This window comes from Melanerpes formicivorus, unplaced genomic scaffold (assembly GCF_026170545.1).
Source record: "Melanerpes formicivorus ecotype bairdi unplaced genomic scaffold, bMelFor1.0.p_v2 SCAF_6, whole genome shotgun sequence".
NCBI classification, from domain to species: domain Eukaryota; kingdom Metazoa; phylum Chordata; class Aves; order Piciformes; family Picidae; genus Melanerpes; species Melanerpes formicivorus.
In genome coordinates this window covers 8,106,080-8,133,781 of record NW_027142358.1, presented here as the reverse complement: position 1 = coordinate 8,133,781, position 27,702 = coordinate 8,106,080, and the positions used below count along the sequence as shown (strand labels likewise).

Here is a 27,702-nt window from a genome sequence, read left to right as displayed (position 1 = left end):
CGACACTTCCGGCCGGCACCCGGAAGCGTTCCCCGGCCCGCACGTCAGCGAGGCCCCGCGGCCGGGCTCCGCGCCGGCGCTCGCGCCCGCCTGGGCTTGTGGGGTGGGTGTTCGTGTGTGCTCCTCCTCCTCACCTTGGCGCGGGGGTCGCGGGCACCTTCGTCCGCTTCTCCGCTGGTGCGGGGAGGCCCGGCCCGCTCCGCTCCCCGCTCCTCAGGCCGGGGCCCGGCGGTTCCCGCCCTCCTGCCTTGGCCCTCGGCCTCTCCACACCCCGCTCTTGGTCCCGGCCGCCCGATTTCGGGGAATTGTTTCCCGCCCCCGAGGTTTTGGGTCCCGGTTGTCCTGGGGAGAGGCGGGCTGGTGGCGCTGAGGATGCTGACGAGGCAAGCTTGGTACCTGGGGACCGTGCTTTGGTGTGGCTTGGGTGCAATGCGACCTGGAAAAACACTCTTCCAAGTCCTGAAGTAGGACGTAGGCGTCGAGAAGTTTGGGCCGGGCTGATACCCGGTCGGTGGGAGTTCTTTGCTTTGTGTAATAGTGTTGCTGTTTTCAGAGTGGGTTGTGCTGGGTTTTTTTCGGGGCTGTGGGTCAAAGTATAATGAAAAACGTCTCTGTGAATCTGAGTTGTAGAACCTATAGCAGAGTTTCTTCTTCCCCAAATCTGAACTCTGCCTAGCAGAAACAAAGATTTGAGTCCAGCTCCGGGTTGGTCTTCCAGAGGACTGTGTTTAATGCACGGATGAGGAGGAGGCCATGGGGGAAGACATGGCCAGGTGGGACTGTTCTGAGCTCTTCCAGGCTCGTGCTGGCTTCTGTGTGGGAAAACTCTAAGCAAAACATGAAGTGCTGCACAGAAAGGAAACCAAGTTGGCATTGACTTAATGCTGCAGCCAGGTGGAAGGAGCTTCTGGAATAAATGTATGGTTGTTCAGGGTTTTGTTGAGCAACAGAATACAGAACTTTCTGGTAGCCTAGGCTGGTAGATAAAGATCCTAAGTTCACCATTGCATGGTCTGTGGTGGTAAAGCTACAGTTGTAACTGTTACTCTTTACTAATTTGCTGAGACTGGATTGGAGCTTTTTCTCCTGTGGCTGTATGAAACATTTGGTACTGATCAGCTGCTTTACCTCTTCTTGTTGGTGACTGCATTTCAGCCCTGGCAGAAGTGTTTCCTTCTCCATAGGAAAATGAAGTTGCTTCTGTTGGCTGGGCTTGAAGGAACTCCAACATGTTGAAGTAGTTGAATACTTTCTATTACAAGGGCCCTGGTTCAGCAGTTTCTAAGACACTCAAGCAAGGTCTTCTCAAGTGGCTTTTTGGTGTTTTCTAGCTTTAATTACTTTTTTGACATTGTGGGCTGAAATTCTTGTTTCCAGGTGCCTCCCTTAAGGCAAGCCTTTTGGGGAGGTAACAACAGAAAAACCCAAACCAATGAAGTCAATGAGCAAAATGAGTGAATCTTAAGTTGTTGTGATTGGGTAACACTGTTCTCATTAAATTTGCTCTTTCTCTCTGGTATTTGGCAGTTGCAGCTGAAATTCACACAAAGCCAATGGAGCCACAAGGGATTGTCAAAGCCTTTCCCAAAAGGAAGAAGGTGAGGGGTGACTCGGGGCAAATCATCCCTCCAAAGATCCCAAAAGAGGAAGGCACAGAGATATCTGAGGGTAAGTCCTGGATAGCCGTGACATGAAATGTAATACTTCTACCCTAGCTTGTTAACAGGAAGTGCCATTTCCCCAAAGGCTGGAAAGTCTGGCCTCAAGTTGTGGTTTTTGTAGAAGCCATGGCCAGGCTGCTTTGGTGTGTCCAGATGGTGACCACAAAGACAGCCAGCTACTGTTGGTACCATCAAGTGCTATGTGAGATACATAGCCTGATGGGCTGGGGAGGCTGTTTCGCTTGGCACTGATCTCCTGCCCCTGTGTTTTCTTCCCCAGGGTGGCTGAAACCCGTCACTGCCTATGTGTTGCAAGCTGGCATTGGCCAAGCCAGGGCCAAGATCTTTCATGAGCAAATTGCCCAGAATGGGGGTGCTGTACACACCCAGCTGTCCTCAGAGGTGACACACGTCGTCGTGGCTGAGGATATGGACTGCGATCGAGCCTTGCGGCTACTCAGATTAACCAAGATACCTCCAGGGCTGCAGCTGGTGAAGGCCTCGTGGCTAAGTGCTTGCATCAGAGATCAGAAGCTGCTGAGTACTGCTGGCTATGGTGTCTTTATCCCTCGCAGGTAGGCAAGTGCCATGCTATCATTGCTCCTTACAGTGCTCCTGTCCTAAACTGAAAAGCACTAAAATATTAACCCCGATCAAAAGCTGGAACTGCAGCTCCTTGTGTTTCCTCTGGGCATGACTCAAAGTCTCTTTTCCCCATACAGGCTGTGAATTTTAGTGACTTTGTGACCAATTGCCACTCTGTGGGGTAGCAAAACATGGAATAGGGCCTAGAGGAGTCCTGTCATTTGCTACAGGTGCTAAAGGCACTTTTTCAGAATGGAAGAGAATAGAATGGAAGAGAACAGAATTGAATTAACCAGGTTGGAAAAGACCTTTGAGATCATGGAGTCCAACCTATCATCCAACACCATGTAATCAACTAAACCATGGCACCAAGCACCCCATCCAGTCTCTTCCTAAACACCTCAGGTGATGGTGACTCCACCACCTCCCTGGGCAGCCCATTCCAATGACCAATCTCTCTTTCTATGAAGAACTTCTTCTTAATACCCAGCCTAAACCTCCCCTGGTGCAGCTTGAGACTGTGTCCTCTTGTTCTGGTGCTGGTTGCCTGAGAGAAGAGACCTACCTCCCCCTGTCTACAATCTCCCTTCAGGTAGTTGTAGACAGCAATAAGGCCTCCCCTGAGCCTCCTCTTCTCCAGGCTAAGCAACCCCAGCTCCCTCAGCCTCTCCTCATAGGGCTTGTGTTCCAAACCCCTCACCAACTTTGTTGCCCTTCTCTGAACGCATTCCAGCAAGTCAACCTCCTTCCTAAACTGAGGGGCCCAGAACTGGACACAGGACTCAAGGTGTGGCCTAACCAGTACAGGGGCACAATGACTTCCCTCCTCCTGCTGGCCACACTGTTCCTGATACAGGCCAGGATGCCATTGGCCTTCTTGGCCACCTGGGCACACTGCTGGCTCATGTTCAGCCTACTATCAACCAGTAATCATGGGATCAACTGGGTTGGAAGGGGCATCCATCAGTAATAATACAGAGATTTGTTTTAAAAATGCTGAGGATTAAATGCTGGTTGTTTTTTTTTTCCTTATTGCAGATGGAAAGTAGAGAGAGAATTGCCAGCTAGGTACAAGAGGAAATAAGGAGAGGAGCAGCAGGCAGCCTCAAGTTAGGATCAAAATATTTTGGCATGGTTTTGAAGAAACAGCCTGAGAGTGAGGAATAAAGGACCAGAAGTCCCAGATTAGTGAGCTCTGTGGAAATTGGGGAACTGAAAAGTTTTCCTTCTATACTAAGGCTTCTGATCCATGGCAGGTACTTGGAGGAGGGAGAAGTACAGAAAGAGCAACAGCAGCAGGTCCTGGGCAGTGAAGAGATCCAGCCCTCAGCAGATGAAGGAGCAGCAAAACCAAATACTGAAGCACAGGTTGGGGATACTTTGCAGCAAGACCTGGGCACCCTTGGACTGCAGCAGCTGGCTGAGGTGAGGCTACCTGTCCAGGCGCTTCTCTGAGAGAGCAGGTCCTGCATGCTGCTTTTCCTGGATAACAGCATCCCTGCAGGGATACAGTGCCAGATTTTTTGGGCAAAGGGAAGGTGTTTGTTTCAGTGGGCTGGTGCTGACAGTCTCAGGCTGTGAATGTGGGTGCTGCTTCTCTTTGTCTCTGTAAGTGTTAAAGTAGAAACAACACCCCCTAAATTTCCAGCTGAAGCCGGAATTCTAGCTGAAGCAGTGTTCATGCTCTGATCAAGCCAGGGCTCACTCTGGTGATCATATTTCCCCTGCATCCTTTTGAGGAATATTCCCTGGCTGAGAATATCAGGAAGCTGTCTGATATTTCATCCTGTGTTCCTGCCTGGGCTGTCCTGACCCATTCCCCACTCCTTGGCAAGCACCCTGTTTAGACACATGCAGTGGATCAGGTTGCCACTTGAACAATTGTGGTGGTGTACTCAAAATATCTCTGTTTGCTTATTAATGGCCTCTGCTGTGAGTCAGCTTCTCTGACCTGCTGATAGGTTTCTTTTCTTTCTCTCTACTTTTGCTTAAGTTTGCTGAATTCTTTTGGGGCATTGGCATCATTCAAACCTATCTGTGGCAGAGTTACCCCATACCTCTTAGAGCAGCAGCTGCCTTGTGATGCTGGTAATGTGTAAGGTGGGGTGAAATCCTTTCTCCCCAGACTTACAATCCAGTGTGCTATAGGCAGAGCTGTCTGCTGCTTAACTGCATCACCTTTGCTATTACCCCATCTTTGCTGCTCCTTGTAACTGAAATAGTGGCAGTTGTTATTAACAAACCTCATGCTTAACAGGAGAAGGGATCTTTGGTACTCTTATGGCTCCTGTGGTACCTGTCCTGCTTTCTGCTCACTTTTCCTTTAGAGGCTCAGACATGCTGGAGTCTGAAGCCTTAGTGCCTTGTTTTTCTTCTAAATGCCCTCCAGCAATCATATTTCCTGTTATGCTGTGCACAAACCCAGTATTTGTTGATGCTTCAGTAAAATCCCTTGTCCCAAGCTTAGGACTGTGTGAGCTTGAGGAGAAAAGGAGAACCCATGGGATATGCTTTAAAGACAGTACCAAATTTTGAGACCCAGCTACAACAGTAAAGGTGAAGCCTCAACTTAGAAATAGCCTCTGCTCTAGCTCAAGTGGGTGTTTGTTCTCTAGGACATGGCAAGTAGACCAGTGTTTGATACTGAACAGGGGTGGCTCTTGGAGTTCTGCATTTGAGTGTAAACTCCTGTGAGGAAACTGTTACCAATCAGACTGCAGCAGGCACTGCATGGCTGGCATCTGGGAGCAGTAGTTTTGTGCAAGGCAGCCTTTACCAGTTATTCACTGGCTGAACCCTGGGCTGTTACCCAAAGCTGCCTGCCTCCCTTTCAGGTGGTGTTTGGTCTCAGCTACTGGACTTCTGCTGCTGTGCTGGCTCCTGTGCTGTGCTCCAGACAAACCATGTGCATCTCAGTCTCCCCCACCTCAAGTCAGCTGCCCTAGGACACTAGAGTATCTTAGAAGCTAATGGGACTAGTTGGTTTTGTATGCATGGTTGTAAAGAGTCTATCAGTTGCTTTGGTGAAGCATAGAGAGTCAGGGCTTTGTGTGCTGTTCACCTGTGTGCCAGTGCTGGCCAAGAGGCTGGGAATTGCATGCTTGAGCTGCAGAGCTGTTTGTGTAGTGGTTGGATAACATGCTCTTCAAATGCTTTTAAGGGGCTTGCTAACTGATCTGAACACTCTGAGGCTTTGCTGCTCTTAGAGGGAACAGTGCCTTAGGGGAGTTGTGTTTCAAAGGGCTCAGGACAAATAAAACCACTTTAGTCTATCAGATCCTCAGTCTGACCCAGTTTTAAGAGTTACAAAACAAGATTGCAAAAGGGCAACGATCTGACTCTTCTGCCTGAAGACTTCAGCTCTGTATCTTGCTGGAACTGTCTCCAAACCTCCTTGGCCAGCAGAACCAAAGGTTGTGAGGATGTGGCTCTGACTTAGTTATGCTGACACTCTGCAGAAACTCCTAACAGGATTTGTGTGCCACATGTAGTTGCTGAACCAGATCCCCAAAAGCCCTGTGCCACTCAGGCTTACTTGCAGAGGACAGAAGCTCTTGCATCTTCACGGACTCCTGTGTTTATACATCAGGAGAGAGGGGGACCCCAATGAACAAAGCAGCCTACAGAGCTCCTCTGTGGCTTCCCACTTCTATCCCCTTTTGTTCATTACCTGAAGCCAAGGCTCATTGTTTCTTAAGTCTACACGGAGGCATCCTAATGCTAAGGGTATCAGCAAATGTATACATTGGTTCTTTCTTCTGTCACTGAGGAATGTGGAGTCCTTTGTGTCGTTCCTTCCTCCTCCTTTTCTCTTGCAGATAGCCATGGGGAAAACGAGGGGATTGTAATTTACTACTCTGTTAAGATTTTGTGTCTGTAACACAGATCAGTGCCTATCTCCTGTCATCTGCATCGTGAGGTGGAAGGTGCAGAGTCTCAATGTAAGAAATGCAGCCACCAGAGCAGGGAAGGGTTTCCCAGTGGGAGTTGGAAATCAGGACCTCCCCCAGCCAGGGGTTTCAGCATTGTCGCACCACGCTGCAGGCAGCAGTTGCTCATTTAACCAGTGTCTCAGGGGCTTGGCTGTAGGAGGTGCATGTGTGCTTGGATCACAGGTGGACAGCAGTCTCTAGTCTCCTGTGCTTTGTGAAATGTGTACATAGCTTCAAGGGATGCAGGTGTAGCTTGAGGTGTGAAGAGCTGTGGTGTGCACATAACCAGCCACTTCTGGAGATGGCAGTTTGTACACTGCATGCCCTGGAGCTTAGTTTATGCTCTGACTTCCTACTCTCAGGAACAGCCTGTGCCAAGGGGACATATGTGAAGTATGCACTTATTCTCACATGGCTGCTTTTCTACCTCTCCCTAAAGAGAGACTCTGATGGTGAAGACAGTGAAGGAGAAGATGCTAGTGTCACCCAGGGAGATCTGGAAGCATTGATTTCTGGCTGCTACCCTGTGAAATCATCATCAGAGACCAGTGACAGCTCTTCCACAGTGGCCCAGCCTGTCAGCAAGTGGGTTTGTGCCCAGTCCTCCAACAGCAAGAAGATGAATTACAACCAGTGCATCACAGAGAAGCTGGAAGTGCTGGCTAAGGCCTACTCTGTCCAGGGGGACAAATGGAGAGCTCTGGGTTACTCCAAAGCCATCAATGCTCTGAAGAGCTACCACAAACCAGTCACCTCCTATCAGGTAAAACACCTTCCCAGGGTGGTGTAGCAGGGAAATACCCCCAGTATCTGAGCTCCATTATGAGCCAGATCTCTGCCTCTTTCTGTGCATGGAATAGCTTAACTTCAGGCCTTGGGAATTCTTTCCTGCCTGGTGACTTTGATGGAAATGGGGTAGCAAGTGCAAGCTGGGATTCTCTGACCGCTTGGAATGTTTTCAGGACAGCAAAAAAGTGGAGTCTGGGCCTTTTAGGGCCAGATCTGAGCAGTTGAGATAAATGCCTTCCCTGGGCACATGCAGGGACATTTTCACCTTCATCTTAAATGTCAGCAACTGGCACCATTTGAGATAAGCTATAAAACTAACTGGATCTGAGCCTTACTGACTGTGACAGTCCAGCCACCCAGTGTGTTGGTGTTTCAGTTCTGCTCTCTGTGCTTATCCTTTTCCACTTGGCATTGAATTGATGCAGCCTATGTAAGCCTGAGCTAGAGAGGACGCCGTCAGGCAGAGCTAGTCCTGCCGCTTAACCAGTCACTGATCGAAAGGCTAACTAGGCTCTTGAGTGGGCAGCAGCTCTCCAGCTTGTCTGTGATCTTCACTTTTCCAGTAGTGACTGTGGTTTCTCGCTAGGAGGCCTGTAAAATCCCAGGCATTGGGAAACGGATGGCAGAGAAGATCCTGGAGATCCTGGAGAGCGGACACCTGCGCAAGCTGGATCACATCAGCGAGAGCGTGCCTGTGCTGGAGCTCTTCTCCAACATCTGGGGAGCAGGGGTCAAGACAGCTCAGATGTGGTACCAGCAGGTAAGTTTACCTGGCACAAGAGTTCTCAGATTCTGGTTTGAAGACTGATGCTGCATTTAGGAGAGTTAATGGGGAAAAAAAATAGAAGCGGGTAGATTCAGATTGGATGTTAGGAAGAACTTCTTCACCATGAGGATGCTGAGACACTGGCACAGGTTGCCCAGGGAGGTGGTAGCAGCCCCATCCCTGGAGGTTTTTAAGGCCAGGCTGGATGTGGCTCTGAGCAGCCTGCTGTAGTGTGAGGTGTCCCTGCCCATGGCAGGGGGGTTGGAACTAGATGATCCTTGAGGTCCATTCCAACCCTAACAGTTCTGTGGTTCTACTGTCACAAATAGTTCCTAATTTCCTGTGTCAGTGGATGGGATTTGAATCTGGTTTTATGGGAGGAGCTAATAGGCTGGGTCCCATCGTGGGTGTGTTTGAGGAGAATGGAGCACCCTTGGCTGAGATTTGAGTTTGAGTGGGGTTAGAGGGCAAAGATGTATAATAGGAGGAATGGGGAACATGCCACACCTTCCATTAGCATCACTGCTTGGAGTTCATCTCATGTTGTTCATGGCAGTGATGCTGCCAAGAAGCCAGTCTGGAACCAGGACATCTTGGTCTTGAAAGCTTCTCATCCAGTTGCTGGTCTGCTGGGCCATCTGGCTTCTGTAGCTGTTAGAGCAGCCATCCACCTCGTCAAATGAGGTTGAAGTATTTGTACCAACAGGAGCAACCCAGCCCACCAGCAGTTTGTCTCCTGAGCACAGAGCCAGTGAAGCCTGGTTTCCTGTAGTGTTTTCTCTGTGTCTGGATTCTTTGCTGTCTTAAAAATATGGTGGTGCTCATGCTGTAGGCTTTCCCCCACTGGGATATTCTGGGTTTGTTCCTTTACCTGCATTACTTTGTTTCCTTAAAGATAGTGTGAACAGTGTGTCCAGCAGGAGTAGGGAAGTGATTGTGCCCCTATAATCAGCCCTGGTGAGACCACAGCTTGAGGTCCTGGAGGGTGTCCAGAGAAGAGCAGTGAGGTTGGTGGGGGGTTTGGAGGGCATGTTGGGTGAGGAGCAGCTGAGGGAACTGGGGTTGTTTATTCTGGAGAGGATAAAGTCTAAGGGGAAATCTTACTGCACTCCATAACTACCTGAAGGGAGGTTGTAGTGAGGCTGGTGTTGGTCTCTTCTCCCAAGTAACTAGCAATAGGATGAGAGGAAATGGGCTGAAGTTGTGCCAGGGGAGATTTAGATTGGATATTAGGAAAAAATTCTTTACTGAAAGAGTGGTGAGGCATTGAAACAGGCTGCCCAGGGAGCAGGTGGTGGAGTTGCCATCCTTGGAGGTGTTCCAGGAGCTGTAGATGTGGCACTTTGGGATATGGTTTAGTGGTCATGGTAGCTGAGTTGCAGTTGGACTCAGTGATCTTTAGAGGTCTTTTCCAACCTTAATTATTCTGTGAATAGAAGCCTTCTGTCAGGTTTAGTTAAGATTCAGAGTCATTGTAAAGTAGAGATCACAGAGGTGTGTGGTTGGTGGGATTGCCTCAATCCCTTCTTGTAGGAACCAGGCCCTAAGTGATCTCTAGTTAAGATTTAAAGTCATTGTAGGGTAGAGATCACAGAGGTGTGTGGTTAGTGGGATTGCCTAAATCCCTACTTTTAGGAACTAGGTCCTAAGTGACCTCTGTGTGGGATCTCAGAAGCTCTGACTGTCCTGGACTTGAAACAGGTTAAGTATAACCTCCCTAAATCTGATCTAGTGGCACCCTGATCTAGTGGCAAGTGTCCCTGCCCATGGCAGGGAGGTTGGAACTAGACGATCCTTGAGGTCCCTTCCAAGCCTGACAGTTCTGTGATTCTGTAAATCGGGGCTGGAAGCATTTGAAGAGCAAAGCTTTGGCAGATGTCTGCATGTCCTGACGTGCTGTGACCCAGGGCTTCCGGACGCTGGATGACATCCGCAGCAGGGCGGCGCTCACCAGCCAGCAGGCGGTGGGGCTGAGGCACTACGAGGACTTCCTGGAGCGCATGCCTCGGGAGGAAGCTGCACAGATAGAGCAGACTGTGAGTAGCTCAGCCCTGGCCCTCAGGGTGCAGCACCTGCTGGGAGCTGCCAGGAGAGTGCATGCTGTGGAATTGTCCCCCGCTGTTGCAGCTGAGCTCTTCAGGGGCTGTGCCTGGGGGACTCTCTCTGGGCGTGGGCACACAAGGCACCTGCTTTGCCCTGCAGGGGTGTTCAGTTTGAGTGCTTGTCGAGGAGGAGGGTACTCACAGGTGACAGTTCTACCCACTGCTTTGAAAAAGGCTGCATGTGGCATGGTGGGATGAGGAGGTTCAAAGCTCCTCTTTGCTGTCTCTCATCTTCTCTAAGATGTCTGCTTTCAGTTGAGGCCCCTGAGCTGTCTCCCTACTGCTGCTTCTCCAAAGGACCCTGTGAGCACCCTGTGATCTGCTTGTCAGGGGGAGGACAGAGCATACACATCCTTCCTGGAAGCAGAGGGGATCCAGGTTGTGGATGGGTGCTGCTTGCTTTAGCATGCCACTCCACTCCAGGATCATGGGGTGCTAAGCCAGTGTACCCTAATGTGAGCAAAGAGCTTGGGGGACACACTGCCATTGCTAGCCCTGTGCTCTCTGATCACCATGGAAGCAGCAGCCAGCATGACCCTGTCACTCGGCCACAGGGCCTGGCCACAAAGAATACAGCCCTGCCAGACTCCTGCTGGGGTGTCAGTCCTGTGTGCAGGATTAGCCATTTTGGTGGTGAGTGGTCCCTTTCCCAGGCAGGCTGGGTCGAGGAACTGGCTCTTGGGGATGGGTCTTTTGTTATCTTGATGGGATTACTGCACTGCCCTCCATACACAGGCACACACCTCTGATCCAGGCCCAGGAGAGAGAATGAGGGATTAGTCACTGCCTATGTTGCCTGTCACAGTGAGATCTGAGGAGCTTTTAGACTCTCAGGTGGGGCTGAGAGTTTTCTAGAAATCTTCATTTAAAGCCAGAAAGGGGGCAAGGACACCAGAGGAGGCCATGCTCCGCATGAGAAAGGCTTGTGGCTTCTTGGAGCACCTCTGGGGCAAAGGTTAATGAGTTTATCTCTTGCTAATGAAGGATGATCCCCGAGAGGGACAAAGAGCTGTGGGCATGGACACTGCCTTTCTGAACCCCAGCCTCTGTGATGGTCTCATCACTGGGAATTGCTGAGCCCCTAATTATTTGCTGCCAGCAGGGTGATTGGCACAACCAGACCAAGAATACTTCACTCCTGTCCAAGGATTTGGGAGCCTTTCTTAAGCATTTAATGAATGAAGTCATCAGAATTAGCACTGTCTGCACAAAACAGGAGCTGGGGTCCAGCCTAGAGATCGTGGCTGCATTACAGGAAGTTCTGATTATGTGTGTCTGATAGCTGGCAGCAGCATGTTGGCATCTGTTTGGCCTAAAATGCTAGGGCATTTGTGGTTTTGTTGGGTCAGGAAGCCCAGCTCTCCTGTGAAGGCAGAGCTTCTGGCAGGAGCGGACTCCAAAGGACACTTAGAGATTTTCTGTTGTCTTGGGTCCTGCTGGAGAGATTCTCCATGAGCCCATCTCTGTTTCTGCACTTGTGACCATCTTGTGTGGAACTGATTGTGTGCAGAGCTAGTGAGCTTTGCCCTACTGGCCCACAGCACAGCTGAAAAACATCTCAGAAGACAGAGGTGGTTGCCATACTTTACCTCCTCAGGATTGCTGCATCATCCTGCTCATCCTAACACAGCTCCAGTACAGTACCCCCAAGAGCTGATGGTAGTACCTTGGTAGATCATTCTATTGTTTGGAAGCGTGCTAGCCACTTGTAGGACTGGGTGGAGGCCACCCCTGCTCATATGGCTTCTGACAGCAGGGCCAGCCTCCTTGGTGGGGCAGTTTGCCATGCCTGCCAAGTGTCTGCTCTGTATGGAGGCCCTGAAGATGCAGGACAGGCTGCAAGGCAGGCACAAGATCCTTTGCCACCTTGATGGAAAGGGCATGAAGAGACTGGTCCCTGACTTCTCATCTCTCTTTCTCTTCTTGGAGGTCAGACAAGCTGCACTGGCTGTGAAGCCTGGACTCGTGTGTGTGGCCTGTGGGTCCTACCGTCGGGGGAAGCCCACCTGTGGAGATGTGGATGTGCTGGTCACTCACCCTGATGGGCAGTCCCACCGTGGAGTGTTCAGCAAGCTGCTTGACAGCCTTCACAGAAGTGGTAAGAAAACAGGGGCCAGCACATGGTGCTCAAAGCTGCTCTTAGTGTGGCCAGGCTGAGGAGGCAGTGAGGAGAAGGTCATCCCTTGAAAGGCAGGTGGTTACTTTTCCCAAGGACAGGACACCTTGTAGGTCCTTAAGAGTACTGTCCCTGCTTCTGGCCCTGTGCCCTGTTCCCTCCTTTGTTAAGGAGGGAACATTGCTGCAGCACGTCGTGGCTTCTCCTGTCTGTGTGAGGCTGTTGGGACCAAGGCTGGGTCGTCCCTGTGGTCCCACAACACTTTGTGATGAGGTACCTCAGCTGCTCTCAGGGCAGCAGGGAGTTAGAGTGGGAGCTTCAAGTCTCTGCCGCTCAGCTCCTGCCTGTGCTCTCTCCCCAGGCTTCCTTACGGACGACCTGGTGAGTCAGGAGGACAACGGCGCTCAGAAGAAGTACCTGGGGGTGTGCCGCCTGCCGGGGCCGGCGCAGCGCCACCGCCGGCTGGACATCATCGTGGTGCCCTACAGCGAGTTCGCCTGTGCCCTGCTCTACTTCACCGGCTCGGCTCACTTCAACCGCTCCATGCGGGCCCTGGCCAAGACCAAGGCCATGAGCCTCTCGGAGCACGCCCTCAGCACCGCCGTGGTGCGAGGCCCTGGGGGCGTCAAGGTGGCGTCTGGCCGCACGCTGCCCACTCCCACCGAGAGAGACGTCTTCCTTCAGCTGGGGCTGCCCTACCGGGAGCCCTCGGAACGGGACTGGTGACCCAGGCTGTCACCCAGCACCCTGGGCCCGCTGCCGTGCTGCTGATTCCCCCAGTGCTGCTCGCTGGTCACTACAGACTAGGTCCCAGCAAACTGGGGCTTACTGCAAGCGCAAGGCCCTGCTGCTGGTAGAGCCGTGTGAGCAGAGGCCGTGGGCTGGAACCACCATGGAAGTGCTGCCACAGGCTGCCCTGCAGCTACCCTGGCCCTGCAGCTACCCTGGCCCTGCAGCTACCCTGGCCCTGCAGCTACCCTGGCCCTGCAGCTACCCTGGCCCTGCAGCTACCCTGGCCCTGCAGCTACCCTGGCCCTGCAGCTACCCTGGCCCTGCAGCTACCCTGGCCCTGCAGCTACCCTGGCCCTGCTCTCGCTTGGGAAGCTTCAGAGCCTTGTGATCCAGCCCTTCCCACTGCTTGGGAACAGGGGAAGTGAAGTGCATCTTCCTCTGTGTCTGAGCGCAGGCACCCCAAAATCTGTCCTGAGCTACATGTGAAGGCAGCTGGGGTATGGCTTTGCCCTGGAGCAGTCTCACTACTGTTGGCAGCTGCTACTGCTGGATTTATGAAGGGTCCCTGTATGCTGCTATGTTCTTTCTCCATCTGCGCTGACCTGTGTCCTCTGGTGTGTCTTACTGCACAGTGCTGGGCTGCTGTGACTGCTATCCAGCTTCCCCTGGTGCCAGGTAAGCCCTGAAGGAGACCCAGGGACTCAGTGTGCTGGGCCAGCTCACTCTCAGCTGGTCATGTGCTAAGGATCCTCCAGTGTAGAGCTGTGAAGTTCCTGGCCTGGACCCAAGGGCTTCCTCTCCTCTCTGTGCAGGAGAGGGGCAGACATCATAGCTCAGGGAGCTGTGCTTAGGAAGGGTTTGGATGTAATGGCAGTAATGGCACTGAGTGTAATGCTGCAGGGCTGTGTTTGTGCAGAGAGGGCCTGGAGGAAGAGAAACACAAGAAGATGGTTTTGCCTCATCTAAATTAGAACTATTCAATTGTGTGTGTGAGAGCCATGGAATCACCTAGTCTGGCCATAGAATGTGTATTTAAGTATAGTTGTGGCTGGCCCAGTCAGTTCCATGGGAGTGAATTTTATTTCTCAGGAAACCTCAACTCTCTTTTGAGTTGTGGAAATGGATTTCTCAGAGACTTGCAGTGCTCTGTCTCTGTTAGGGGTATTGCAGTGGGTCCTGCTGGCAGAGGTGCTGCTCTGCAGCGTCAACTGCTGGGAATGCCATGGTGAGTAGTTCTGTGCCAGGCCTCTGGGCCTCCTTCTAGCCACTTTCTGGGCCTGGGCTGGGCCTCTGCTCCCTTGTCTTTGGGGGACCTAGCCAGTCTGGCTCTGCACTCTGCCATGTGTTTGTCAGGTGTGGTGACAAGCTGTGTCTTTGCTGCCAGGGCAGGCACAAGGGCATTAACCCTGGTGGTTTGCACAGTTTCTTGCTGCAGTGTCAGCTGTGGTTGCTGGGCACCAGTAGTGGTGCTGAGGTGTGTGCTGGGGAGGCCTTCACCCCATCAGTGTCATTTATCAGCCCAGCCTTCCTGCTGAGCACCTAATGGAAATGAATGTCTTCTGGCATGTCTTGATGCTTTGAAACTTTGAAGTATAATAAATCCTTTTTCTCTTTTATTTCTTTTGTGTCTCTTGTCTTTTTGCTCCCTGCCCTGTACCTCCTGGAGTTCTTCCCTCTGACTGGGAGCCCCTCCTGTGCTGCCTCCCTGTTTGCAGTACAGGCAGGCAGAAGGTAGCATGGACGCTGTTGGATCGCTGCTGCGTCTCACAGCAGGGAGTTGCTGGCCACCACCATCCTCTCATGGCAGAGCAGGACCTGGCTCTGTCCTGAAATCCAGCTGCCCACGTGGCTGAGCTGGGACTGGCCATGCTGAAAGGAGCAATTTCTGAGCTTTGGGCTGAGCTCTTGCTTCATGTGTGGAGTCAGGAAGGGATTGCTGTCAGCTTTTCCATATTTCAAAGAGGGTATACAGGAGTTGGCTGCTGCTCTGTCTCCTGTGCCTGGAACACAGCTCAGTCTCCTGAGCATGGAAAAACTTTGGTTGTCCAAGGGGAATCTGAACAGCTGAAAGCCAAGGGAGCACATGAAAGAGCAGCAAGAGGTATTGGCTCAAAAGGGAGACACAAGCTGGAGAGGGGCAGGGGCTGCTGAGATGGACAGAGGCTGGGGAAAAGCCAGCAAGGGCTGGGCTGGGTTATCCAGGAGCAAAGGACATCCATCCCAGACCAGGCCTTGGGAGGTCTGGGAGAAGCACTCTCTCCCCAGAAGGGCAATGCACCCAGGGACCAGCCCCAGAGGAGATGAGCTCCATCCTTGGAGTTAGGGATCCTTGCTGGCCTTGTTCAGGGCTGGGGATAGTCCTGCCCCCAAAGGTGGTAGAATGGGGATTCCCCATCCCTTCAGTGCTGCTGGGGTGGTCCTGGAGGATTTGTCATAGACCCTTATGGTTGGCAGCTCTGGGCTAGGGCAGGAAGCAGGGTTATGCTCACCTTGGTGCCTGGATGAACACAGGTTTGCCAGCTCTTGATGCCATGGATGAGCTGTCCTTGCAGGGCTGAGTCTGCACCTCTCACCAGGGCCACACTGGAGGTATCACTTAAAGTGGGGGAGGTGTGGTACTGCTGGCTCCCAGCCTCTTCCCCTTTGTCACCCCCTTCTCCATGGACATAGTTCACACCCTGGTGCCAAGTGGGTGCTGCAGCAGCACATCAAAGCTCTGGCCCTGCTGTTTGTGCTACTTTTGCTGGGGGGCAGGCTGGACATGGAGATGTATGAGGCCAGGGCTGCTCAGGAGCAGCACTGTTGAGCCAGCTCCTTGGGAAATGGTGAGAGAAGGTGGCCCTAAGACGTGTATGTCATGTGGAGGCTGCTGGGGGAGATGTCCTGCCAGTCCCCTGCTCTGAGGAAGGGCCTGATGTCCCCTTCTGCACCAGGAATCCCTGCCCAGGGGCTTTGGAGGGGTCAGAGGGCCCTCCTGTGGCCAGCTATAGCCAGGTGGGCCAAGGACAAAGGGATACCGTCTCCTCTGGGGGCAGGAGCATCACAAAGAGATCATACAGAGCAGCTCGAGTCAGGGACACTTCTGGATGCTGAAGGCTCCTGCTTCTCATCCTGGTGCAAGGAGAGAAACACAAGGTGGGTCCTGGACTGTGCTGCCCCACTGTGAATCAGCCCTGGGCTGGGCAGTCTGTCATGTCCTGGATGGAAAGGACAAAGCTGTCCCACAGACTCTTCTCCTTGTGACCATAATCCTGCCCTCCATCCTCCCAGTTGCTTGTAGAACCAAGCCAGGGGTTACCTCCAGCCTGGCATCCTCTGAGGCTGCATGCTCCTCCCAGACTCCTCTTTTACCCTTGCAGCAGGGCAAGACCTGGCCACCGTCTTAGCCCAGCACACCTTCCTCTTCTGGGATGACACCCTCGTGAAGAAGGTACAAGGGATGGTGCTCCTGAGGTGCCTGGGAAGAGGCGGGTGCTGACCCCCCCGGGATGGGTGCAAGGATGGGTTTAGCCATTTCTAATGAGGTGTTGCCTGGCTTCTGCTTCCCAGGAAGGGGCTTTGGCTATTCCCCACCCTGGTGCCCTCCCCCTCCACCTTCCTGCCCTCCCTGGCTGTGAATCTGATCATCCTGAAAATTAAAAACCCAAATGCAGCAGCACTTAGAGACCGAGTGAAAACTCAGGGAACTGGTGCTGAGCTCCAACCACAGAGCCAATTCCTGCATCTCTAAGGTGGGTCCAGACTGGGGGCACAGCCAGATCCTGTCCACCTATCAAGTGTCTCTCCACCCCCTGGGATATAAAGAAGAAAAAGCCTGTGCCGCGTTAGGCAGCTCTTCCCACCGTGCTCCATACCCATCTTTAGCTGTCATGCTTGTCCTTGTGCAGGGGTGGGAAGGTGCCAGGGCTGGGAGGAAGAGGGGTGCAGCAGGGGGGGGTTGGTTTGTCTCCTAGCACCGGTGCTTTGTATTCATGAGTAAATATTTGCTAATGGCAGCATGGCTGGGGCGAATGTAAGGGAGCTGCTCCCCCAGCCCGAGCAGGGAGGGAAATGAGTATGAATTTATCATGATTAGGTGAACCCAGCAGGGAAAGCGAGGGCTAGGCAGGGAGGGGGCGGGCAGAGATGGATCTGTGCAATAAAATTAAATAAGGACAGGGAACAGAGTGGCTTCTCACGTGCAGGGCCGCTCCCGCCGCCCGCGCTCCGCCGGCTCTGCTGGTTCCGCTCTGCCCTCCAACTGATGAGGCAAATTATGAAGATGAGCTCGGAAGTTCTCAGAAGTTCGCTAAATGCAGAGCGTGGTCCCTGCTGTTCCCATCACATTAATTCACCAAGCGCTGTGGAGGGCCTTGGTGCCGTTGGCAAGGTGTGGGGCATGAGGGAAAGGGTGCCGGGGTGCGGCTGAGGGCTGCCCGGTTAGGGGCAGAGCATCCTGCAGGGCATCTTTGGGGGACAGAGGGTGCAGAGGGAGAGCACTGCTTGGACAGATGGTGGGCAGCAGGAGCAAGAGGCGCAGCAGGGGATGCACCAGGTCCTGGAATCAATTTTCAGTATCACACACAGTCTCTGTTTCCAGCACTGCTGCTCTCTGGCTGCAGGAAGATCCACCTGGGTGATGGCAATGCTGCCCTAATGGGAAAGGGGCATCTGCATGTGGTGGGATACTGTGCCATGTCCCATGGTGGATGCCAGGGCAGGGACTGGTGGTCAGCATGAACTGTACCTGGAGGACCAGAGCCTGGAGACAGTGCATTCTTGGGCCCCCCAGCGTTGTCCTCCTCGCCATGTTCTGGGATGCTGACCCTTGTGCCATGAAGGTGATCTGCACAAAGGCTTTGTTCTTGGTAGACAGGTGGCTCTCCCTGTGGCCTAGCAGTGACGGTGCAGCTAGGACACTGACACCTTCCCCTGCTTCAAGTCCCATCAGCCCTCCCTGCCTCAGTTTCCCTGCCTTTTCAACGGGAAACAGCCTGCTCCTGACTTGCAGGTGAGGCCTCATGAGTGGAGTGCCCTGATTTGACACTGCCCCTTGGCCACCTCTAACCTTTGTGTGAAGCAGCTCAACTCTGTGCATGGATCAGGGAGAAGGTGGATGGCCCCACTTGCTTCACTGCCATTCTGGGCCTCAGTTTCCCTCCATCTTGCATTGTCTGAGGCTCTTTAGGCGGGGTCTGGTTTTTGTGAGGTGCAAACAGCATCCCAGTTCTGAGGAGCTTTGGTAGCATGTAGTGGCTGTGAGAGGTGGCCAAATAAAAGCCTCCTCCTCGCCCCCCACTCCAGCCTTGTCTCACACTGAAAGCCATAAGGCTCCCTGCTTGTGCCACCCCTGCACAAGGACCTTCCTTTGTAGTGCCATGAGGTCCCAACTCAAATCCTTTAACCATTGCTGTTCCAGTGCAGCCAAAACAGCTTGTTTGAGGAGTGAAAAATCAAGGCTGTGTTCTCAGATCAGAGATGTCCCAGAGGGGAAAGGACACAGAGATCTTGGAATACAGCGTCCATGTGTGTGCCCAGCTCCCGGCACAGCTCTGCCTTTCCTGCGCCGCCTTCTCTTTCCTGGCTTTACCCCTGCCCCGGTGATCAATGGGCTCTGATCAGGCTGGAAAGCAGCAGAGCAGAGGCATTGACAAACCTGCTGTCTCTCCAGCAGGGCCATAACTCAGGCTCCCGTCACGGCGGGGAATGGGAAGCTTGCTCCGGCGGCAGCGCCGACGTGTCCCTTCCCATGGTAAATGCCTTACTTGGGGATAATTTACCGGCTTATGTCAAGTTTTAAGAAGAAATAGACCGACTGCTCTGCAGCTCTTGACACTCACAGCCTGCCTGCGTGGACACACGTGTCTACCCCGAGAGAAAAAATCGCCTCAGCTGGAAGGAGAGGCTTGCAAATGCCTGAGCTTCAGAGCTGCACGCCCTGCCTGGACTCTCCCTGTCTAGCATGGAGGCTGAGCTCTCTCCTTGGTTTGCCCAATCTTGAAGTCTGCAGCCGCCAGCCAGCCCTCGCAGGACCACCCAGCTGCACTGGGGCTGCTCAGGGCTGCGTGTGCCCTGTTCCCCGCAGAGTGTCAGGAGCACCCCCGGCCCGCACCCCTGCTCCGGGGCAGCAGAGGGGGGTGCCGAGGGTGAGATGCTGGTGCAGCCGACCTGTCGCTCCTGGGAGAAGACCTTGCAGGGGACGCCGGGCAGCTGAGAAACTGCATCAAGCCGGCCCAGCCCCGATGCGGTGGGCTCGGGCGGCCGCCGTCCTCGCAGGCAGCAGAGGGAGCTGGAGGACTGGGTATGGGCAGCAATGGGCAGGCTGCAGGCAACCCGGGCCTGTGCTGGGGTCCTCTGGGCTGGGCAGCTCAGCCAGCTCCGTGGGCGAGGAGACACTCACCTCCACCCACCTCCCAGCAGCAGGGCAGCGAGAGGGAGCCCCAGCCTGCAGGCTGTCCCCCAGCCCCGCGCTGCTACCCCTCCAGCCCGGCTATGGATACAACCACCCCAACAGCTGCCCAGCTCGGATGTGGACACCTCTTGAGCTGCTCCTCTGTCCCCTTGCTAGGCTTTTAGGAGCTCAACCCTCCTGCTCCATTCTGGGTGGGGAGCATGGTACTTCTCTCTGGCTGGACCCCACTGTGTCCCTTGTTCCCTCTCCACATAACTGACTGGTATAGATAGCACAGTGCTTCCCACCAGCCTGAGGACCTCCTGGAGGGACAGCAGGGTCCTCATAAAGCCTGGTTGGATGTGATAGAGGGGCATAAGGCCTCCATTGCTGGGCAGCATGCCAGGGGTGGTGGGGGAGTCCTGCAGCACGTGTTGGGTGCCTGTCACTGCTGTCCCCCCATCTCCTTACCCATAGGGAGCTGATTTATGTCTGGGCCAGCCTGTGCTGACCTTCTACTTTGGCTCAGGCATTATAACTAATGGCAGGTCAGCAGAGCTACAGCAAAAGTGAAGTAGCTGGTAGAGAACCTCTGAGGTGGGGGTGCAGCACAGTGGGGGCTGCTCAGGCTCCTGGTTGCAATGGCATCAGTATCCAGAGGCAGGGACAGCAGGGCTGGAGCAGACTTAGCTCCTAGCTTATCTTCCTCTACCCTGTCCCTTTACCCTGCTCCTGAAGACTATTCCTGACCACATGCTCCTCTTTACACCACAGTGGGTCTTGTGTCAGCAGTATCAAGCCTGGAGTGATGGTTTCTTGTTGGGGGGGGGGGGGGGGCTGATGGTTTCATGAACATTAATAGCAAAGCCAGGGAAGGCACCAAGTATCTGACCCTAGCTCCTCTCCAAGATTCGCTGGGATGAAGGACCAGAAGGACCTGGCACAGGTACAGCAGAGTGCAAAGCCATAGTTGGTGGCCTGAAGCACCCACCTCAGTCTGCTGCTCCCACTTCCCACTTGATCTGTGAGTCCTATATTGCAGAAATCTCCTCCCCTCCCCAGCATGGGACAGATATTCTTTCAGGTCCCAGAGACCCTGCCCCACTACACATGGCCCTTGTGTCACTCAGCCTTTTCCCAGCTGGTCTAGAGAACCAGCCCAGCAACACAGCCAGACTAAGGAACTGAGCTTTGAGGACAGCTCCATCACCCTCACCCCAATCTCTGCCAGCAGCAAGTGCTGAGGTGGGACCTCAGCACAGCTGTATGCCTTGATGTTTGCATAGCCTCTAGGCAGATGCTTCCTGTCTCTGGGATAATGCCATACTGACCTGCCAGTCTAGGTGGTCTGCGTGGGTCATGGGAGCCCTTAGGGATGGTATAAAAACCACCTGTCCCTGCTCCTTGCCACAGACCAAGAGCTCCAAGCTGTTCATCATCAAGGGAGATCATTTTTTCAAATGATAAGAGCCGAAGAGTTCTGACTCCTGAAGTGCTACAGGAACATTTGCTCAGCACAGTGTGCAACGCTCACTGTCCTGTGCTTGGGCAGGACCTGAGTGTCCCCAGGGGTGACACAGCTATGGCTAAAGTCATCAGTGTGCCCTGAGCCAGGATTGTTCTGCCCTAGCAGGAGCCCAGCTTTGCCCAGACAGTGGAAGGGAAACTGGGAACACACCTGATAATGGTCCTGTTGCTTAGAGAGCTCCCCCCATCCCTTGGTTGCACTGAGGGAGGTCTATACTTGCTCAAACTCCTAGTCCTCCTGATTTGGCTTTGTTTTACCAGGAGGAGCTCTCTCTACAGTGTATTTTCCACACAGCATGCACTGGTTTGTTGGGGGAGCTCACCCACAGGGTGGCACAGATGATCCCAGGCAGAGCATGGGTCCTGACATGGTCCCTGGGATGAAAACTGTATCCTCATGAGATGTCTGAACAAACCTCTCCCTTAAGATCATACCTGCCAGGTTTTTGGCAAATATTGGTACTGCTGTTTTCTGGAGTTAAATGCCACTGGTCTTGCCCAAATTTCAGGTTGATGCTGCACATGTGGTGCAGCCTTGCTGACATCCTGCCTTTGCTCTCCGCTGGGGAAGGATGAGAAGGTAGCCAACCATATCTGTGTGAGACATCAGGACTTTGCCAGAGGTAAGCAGTATTTGCCTGCCTGCCTGGGGTGGGAAGGACTCTTTTTCAGTGGGCTATATTGCCATGGGCTGGGGTATGCTGGCTGCTATTCCCTCAGCCAGACACACAGAGCTCTGTATCCTGTCCTGGCACTGCCTGGCCAGCCTGCAGGCGCAACGGGTCTGTCACGGTCCCACCAAGCTTCCTGCTGCTATTTGCAAACCGAGGGCTCTGCTGGTGTCCAGACTAACACTTCTGGGTTTTCCCAACTCTTAACACACATTTCTTCTTCCCATTTCTCAACCTAGGAGTACTGAATTTGCAAGGCTGCAGTGAAAGCTGGCATCCTTGCAAGCAAACCCTCCAATCCCAGCAGGGTTGTTGACTGCTCCACATGACCCCACTGCAGGTCATTTTGCAGCACCAAGGGGGTGAGTATTCTTTGCTATTTTTTTTTAGAGTTCTTCTCAGGGCTAAGCTGGATTCAGGCAATAGCAACTAGTGGCTTGCACCATCCTTGAGTGTTGGCCACTGACAGGTCCAGGTGCAGCACCCAGATCTCAGCCCAGCTGGGGAAGCTTGCCTTCTGGTCTGAACCTGCTGCAGAAGCAGGAGCTCTGCACATTCCCAGCTTGTTCTCAGCAGGGGTGAGTTGTTTGATATAATTTCCATGGCCTCTGCGCTTATCTTGGCATCTGACTTGGGAAGAGCAGCTTTCAGAGGCTGAGCTTCTTCCTGAAGAAGCTGTTGGAGGAAGTTTCTCAGATCTTACTCTGGAGAGGCCTAAACTTCGATCTGGGATGTAAAAGGTAGGGGAGTTCAGCTTCTGATTAAGAGTTTTTCCTACAGAGCTGAGATGCTCCCACTGAAAACATCTGCCACTCAGGGTCCAGCAATTGCCCCAAATTATCACTTTTCCTCCAGCATTATTTCAAGTCTGTCAATCCCCCTTTGAAGACCTGGGCAGGTGGAAGGGGCACAGGGAGCTGTAAATACCTGTAAGCTTTAAACCCTCCCTTAAAATGACCAGTAAATCTCTCAGGACATGACAGGGCTCATTCACAGATCTCCCCTGAATAAACCCAGTTCTTCACTGAGAAGAAAAAGTTCTTTCAAAAGCATGGGCAGAGCAGGATGGTGCAGAGCACAAGCAAGGCAGGGCTTGCAGCCAAGCCTCTTTCTCCATCACCCAAGGACAATGACATTCTCCCCTGGCATGTCCCTGTACCACCCACTCCCCATGCCTTGCTGTGTCCTGCCTGCTGTTGTGGGGATGGATGTCACAAAACAAAAGAAATGGAAAGCCTGAGCCTACAGACTGCCTGGCACAAGGTAGGTAACACACTCTGGATCCAGCTGTGACCTGCAGGAGCCCCGTGGGACACTGTACTGCAGGATGCAGAGTGGGTGCAGGGGCAGCAGCCCCTCGGCATCACCTTGCTACCAGGTCTGAGAAGGGCTGGGGGCTTCCTGGAGTTTCCCTCATAAAGAGAAGATGGAAAAGTCCCAGCAATGTGGCTTCATCATGCCTGCAAGGTGCCAGCAGGGCTGGATCCAACCACACAGAGGAAGCCTGATGGCAGTGCACCCGCTCCTCTCTCACGACCTGGGGGGACAGGGATGTAGCGTGGGCAGGGGTAGCAACGGGGACTGGACCTACCTCCTTGCAGGAGCACTGGGAGGGGGGGTGGGCTCTGCAGGGAGCTGGGAGGGTGTTAGGACCCCTGGCTGCAATGGGTGGGTATCAGCAGGGAGCTGCGTGGTCCTTCGTGCACAGTCCGGCACCTGGTCCTGGGGCCATGCCGTCCTCATCCTCACTGCGCATCCCGCACGGAGTCTCACAGCCCCTCCTCCACAGCAGGTGTTGGATGCGGACCTCTCCCACCCTCGCTAGCAGCTGTGGCGGTCTCCTTGCCACCAAAGTCACAGCCATCGGTGTGCTCCTGATGGCCGTGTCCCCCGAGGTGAGAGTTCTGCCCCTCCCTTCAGCTGCCTTCCCCTAGTCCCAGCCCAAAGCAAGTCCTTGCTTCCCACGAGTATCTTAGACACCCCTAACGCGCCCTTCAGCCCCCACTCCCTCACCTCCCACACTCCCCCTGCCCCCACCCCGATGACCACCACCTCTGTCTCCGCAGGACCTGGTGGCCGGTGTTGGTGTCCCGGCTCCACAGCGGCTGAACCTTCTCCCGGGGTGATACTATCCTGGTCCCTCTCTGCCACGCAGCGCTCCCCACCCCACCCCCCTCCATTTCTCATGCTGCAGCAGATGGTGGAGGTGACATTTGTCTGCGAGTGACGTGCTTGACGGTGGCCATGTCCCCCCCCTCCTCCCTTTGCCCTGGGTGGAGGAGCCTTGAGCCTATCTGGCAGAGGCGGGACAGGCAAGCACTGCCTAAGAGGTCCCCCCCCGCCACTAGCCCCCACCTCTACCGCAAGTCCCTCAGACATCTGCGCCTCCTTCTCTGTCCCCATCCCCACCAAACCCCTCTTCCAAGGGCCTGGGGCACCAGGGCAGCTGGAGTCCATCATCCCCGAGGGCGAGCACCCATCGCCGCAGGGCGTTTCGCCGGGGGTGTGCGTGTGGGGTGCGGGCAGCGGAGCCTCCCGTTCCTTCTCTGGTTTTCTGCCTTAATTAGAACCCGGAGAGACCAGGCGAAATCGCATTAGCGCGGGGCCCCGGTGCGCTGAGCCATCCATCTTTTTTTATTACAGCGTAATGGGGCTGCTCGCGAGGCGCCGTGCGATTTGTCACAGGCCTCGTTCCCTGATAACGGGCATTTGTCATCACTTTCTTCCCGTGTTAATGTCATCATCGGCGAGCTGACAGGCAGACCCGTTGAGGGAGCACTGGCGACAGACCACATCCGTCAACCTAATATTTCCATGGCTGTGGGGATCAGCCGGGCTGCGAACACACATTAAAGTGCTTATGAGGGGAGGAAAAAGGAGGAGAGAGAGAGAGAGAGGAAAAAAAAAAAAAAAAAAAAAAAGAAAGAAAAAGAAGAGAAAAAAAGGGAAGGAAAAATGGGGGGGAAAGAAGGAAAGAAAGGGGGGGGGGGGAAAGTTGTTAAAAAGAAAAAAAAAAAGAAAGGGGGAAAAAAAAAGAAAACAAAAAGAAAGAAAAAAAAGGGGAAAAAAAAAAAAAAGAAAGGGGGGGAAGGGGGAAAAAAAAAGGGGGAAAAAAAGGGAAACAAAAAAGGCAAAGCCAACCAAAGGAAAAAAGCTGTTGTCATTAATTACAATGTTAGTGCGAGTGGCTCCTCTGCTGCGTGGGGACGGGGAGGGCTGCGGCGCCGGGAGGACGGGGGGGGGCGGTGCGGCCGCGATTCGGTGGCCTTTTAACGGAGCGCCCATCAGCTCCTGAAACCCATTTAAAAGATATTTGGGACTGGGGAATCGGCAGCGAGCGCGGAGGAAAGGTCATTGTTAATAAGGGAGAGCGTGGGGGAGCGTGCGGGGAGGGCACAGGCACGGGCAGCAGAAGATGGCAGGGATGGTCGCCCCACCGTGAGGGCATGGTTTGTCCCACGGGAGGCATTCGAGCCGCCCGTGTCACTGAGTGAGTGGCCCTAGTGCTACACGGCAGCAGGACAAGACGGGGAGAAGGTGACTCTGCAGTGGGGTTGCTCTGTCACTTGAAGGGCAGGAGTGGGGTGGGCTGTGGAGTCAAGGCAAGGGGGGCACTGAGCACCCCACAAACTGAGCTTTGGGATCGGGCCCGGCAGCTGCAAGCCAGGCATGTGGGCAGCAGAAGTCTGGCAGGGGGTCAGATCTATGACCTCTGACATGAACAGCCAGTGAGGAGACCTGCTCCAGGCCCTGAGGCCAACTCCATGACAAGGGGGCTCTGATACTCACCCCATAATATTTGGCTGTTGCTATGGAAACAGGCAGTGGTGATGATGAGGAGTGCAGGCAGTGGAGGGTGTGTGGCACCCTGGGTGTTCATGGTGGGGGAAATCTGTTTGCTGTGCTTTTCTGGGGTTCCTGAGGTCATACAGAGCAGGAAGGTTTGAGGTCCTTTTTCCTTTTTATTTATTTTTTTTAAGTTAACTTTTGGGGTGCTGGGAGGGTTTTGGACTGGGTGCCAGCTCTACCCACTGTCCTCCCAGGTCCTGCAAAGTCCTGGGACAACCCCTGTTTGCACATCAAAAAGTGACTTGAGGAGTTCTGATGCAGCTGGGCCAGGGTACTCAGAAATGGGGATCAAGATGCTTCTTCCTCTGCCCAGATCCAATCTGCAGGTCTCCTGGGGGAAGTCTCTGATGTTCTTGACCTGTGGCTGGACATGAAGCAAAGGGACAGGGCCATGCCAGGCAGCATGCAGCACTCAGGTAGGTGTTGGTAACTCAAACCCTCCTTAGCTTCGAAGGGGGAGCGTGAGGTCTGAGGATGTGGCTGTACAGGGAGCACAAACCCCCTCATCCACCATCCCAGGGGAAAGACAGGGGCAGGCTGTGAAGGCTGCCACATGCATCCCATGTCCTAGGAAGGCTCTTTCCTGGTGCTTGATTTCATTGCTTTTCTTTATTTGTTTCTTTTCCATCTTTCCTTGTTCAAAACACAGGCTCTGTACATGGGAGGTTCAGGCTTGTGGGAAGATGTGGCTTGTTTTAAGAGACCTGAGCCCTTCACCTGTGTTCACATGGACACATCCTCACCCCCCCCAACCCCCAGCCTCAAGTCATTCCTATTAGTGCACCCACAAGTTTGGCTCCCTGGCCAGTGCTTGGGGCTGTCACCCAAATGAGGGGTTTCTAGGATGGGGAGAGATGGGAGTGGATAAATATCCCTGGGTGCTGGTGGGGAAACTGAGGCATGGATCCAGGGCTTTGTGGTCCTTCCTCACACTGTGGTTACGGATTCTCTCATCACCACGGGACGTGCATCCGACAGGTCTGCAGACATCTGGGAGATTTCCTCAGGGCTGCCTGGCAGCGGCTGGGCTCCCAGCCCCGTGACATACTTGTCTGGGTCCCGAGCCCTGCTGGCAGCGGACCCTGCCACCGAACCCTCCCTCCACCCCGGCTCCCTGCCATAAATCACTGCCCTCCATTGGGCAAGGACCTTTTAAAAAGGATTTATTAGGGGAGATGGGAGCCGAGGCGGCAGTGGGGTTTCATAAATCGAAAGGCAATAGCACTCATCATTACCAGTTTTGGGGGGGTGGCCTCCCTGCTCCCCCCCATTCCCATGGCCGTGCTAACAGCCCCCTCCCTCGCCCTGCCGCCGCCGCTGCCGCGGCTGCTCCTGCTCTCCTCCCAGTCCGTGGGGACCCCGTGTGTGGAAAATCCCAAGACAGGGAGTGTAAATGCTTGTTCTTTGTAAATGAAGAACATAATTAACATTAAATTAAGGTAATACAAATGAAGACAACACAGAGCCTGACAGGATGAGTGTTTGGGGAGGCAGTAGAGAGAAGTGATTCATATTTTTAATTTACTGTACAAATAGACTAGCAGGGCTGGGGGGAAAAGGGCCATCCAAGTGGAGTGGGGATTTTTTTTCCTTCTTCTCTCTCTCTCTCTCTCTCTCTCTTTTTTTTTTTCTCCCCACTGTTGTTTTGCTGTGCTTTAAGCACACAATGACTATTAAAGTCAACTGCCCATATAATAGGACATCTCCTACATGACTGCTCTCTGAGAGGCAGCTTGCTGTAGCCATAAATTCTGGGAGTGCCATCTGCTGGTGTGCACCCTCAGCTGGGCACCCTTGCCTTGGCCACCCCAATGTTGGGCAAACTCGCCTTGGCCACTCTTGATGCTAAACACCCACACCTGGACCAGCTCTGGCACCCTGCACTTCTCCAGAGACCTGCTCCTGTAGAGGACTGCCCATGGCCCTGCCAGGTTTAATACAGAATTATTAACTGTCTTTTCCTATAGGTTAACAAACACTATTTCCCCCCTCCAAATATGCCCTTAAGTTGTTCATCATCTATCCTTTTTATCCCCAAGATGTTGAGGGATTTGGGCTGATACTAAGGAAATATTTTAGGCTTAAAAAAACCAAACCAAAACAACAGAAAGAAAGGAAAGAAAGGAAGAAAGAAAGGCAGAAGGCAGGCAGGCAGGCAGGCAGGCAGGCAGGGAAGGAAGGAAGGAAGGAAGGAAGGACGGAAGGAAGGAAGGAAGGGAGAAGAAAGAGAGAAAGAAAGGAAAGAAACAAAGAAAGAGAGAAAGAAAGGAAAGAAAGAAAAGAAAGAGAGAAAGAAAGGAAAGAAAGAAAGGAAGGAAGAAAGAAAGAGAAAGAGAGAAAGAAAGAAAGAAAGAAAGAAAGAAAGAAAGAAAGAAAGAAAGAAAGAAAGAAAGAAAGAAAGAAAGAAAGAAAGAAAGAAAGAAAGAAAGAAAGAAAGAAAGAAAGAAAGAAAGAAAGAAAGAAAGGGAGAAAGGGAGAAAGGGAGAAAGAGAAAGAAAGGGGAGAAAGAAAGAGAAAGAGAGAAAGAAGAAGAGAGAAGAGAGAGAAAGAGAGAAAGAGAGAAAGGGAGAAAGAAAGAGAAAGAGAGAAAGAGAGAGAGAGA

At 53.3% G+C, this 27,702-nt stretch overlaps 2 protein-coding genes across 6 annotated transcripts in view; one reads left to right on the top strand and one right to left on the bottom strand.

Annotated features, from left to right (window-relative positions):
- Window positions 1–25: 25 nt before the first annotated feature.
- On the top strand, window positions 26–14,299 carry POLL (DNA polymerase lambda). 5 transcript variants are annotated; one of them, XM_068139496.1, is made up of 9 exons: window positions 26–103; window positions 1,528–1,668; window positions 1,942–2,236; window positions 3,503–3,671; window positions 6,618–6,941; window positions 7,554–7,727; window positions 9,641–9,769; window positions 11,765–11,933; window positions 12,313–14,299. In XM_068139496.1, the coding sequence occupies exons 2-9, from the start codon at window positions 1,554–1,556 to the stop codon at window positions 12,675–12,677; spliced, it is 1,740 nt and encodes a 579-aa protein (XP_067995597.1). In that variant the 5' UTR covers window positions 26–103; window positions 1,528–1,553; the 3' UTR covers window positions 12,678–14,299. The 5 variants fall into 5 exon arrangements, with proteins under 5 accessions (XP_067995597.1, XP_067995599.1, XP_067995596.1 ...); XM_068139498.1 differs by lacking the exon at window positions 26–103 and adding an exon at window positions 116–507; XM_068139495.1 differs by lacking the exon at window positions 26–103 and adding an exon at window positions 311–383.
- Window positions 14,300–23,434: 9,135 nt separating this feature from the next.
- The window catches only part of LOC137441649 (SMC5-SMC6 complex localization factor protein 2-like), a 33,234-nt gene continuing 28,966 nt past the window's right edge, over window positions 23,435–27,702 (bottom strand). Inside the window, exons 7-9 of the mRNA XM_068139267.1 lie at window positions 23,893–24,002; window positions 23,613–23,809; window positions 23,435–23,545 (exon numbers count right to left, since the gene is read on the bottom strand). Of these exons, the coding sequence (XP_067995368.1) occupies window positions 23,435–23,545; window positions 23,613–23,809; window positions 23,893–24,002 (418 nt within the window). The remainder of the gene's footprint in view (window positions 23,546–23,612; window positions 23,810–23,892; window positions 24,003–27,702) is intronic.

Bases quoted from the DNA above. Each gene is read 5' to 3' on its own strand.
- POLL (XM_068139494.1), top strand. From the start codon at position 882: ATGCTGCAGCCAGGTGGAAGGAGCTTCTGGAATAAAT. The intron at 2,237-3,502 runs GTAGGCAAGTGC...GATCCATGGCAG, and splicing joins GGTGTCTTTATCCCTCGCAG to GTACTTGGAGGAGGGAGAAG. The intron at 3,672-6,617 runs GTGAGGCTACCT...CTCTCCCTAAAG, and splicing joins GACTGCAGCAGCTGGCTGAG to AGAGACTCTGATGGTGAAGA.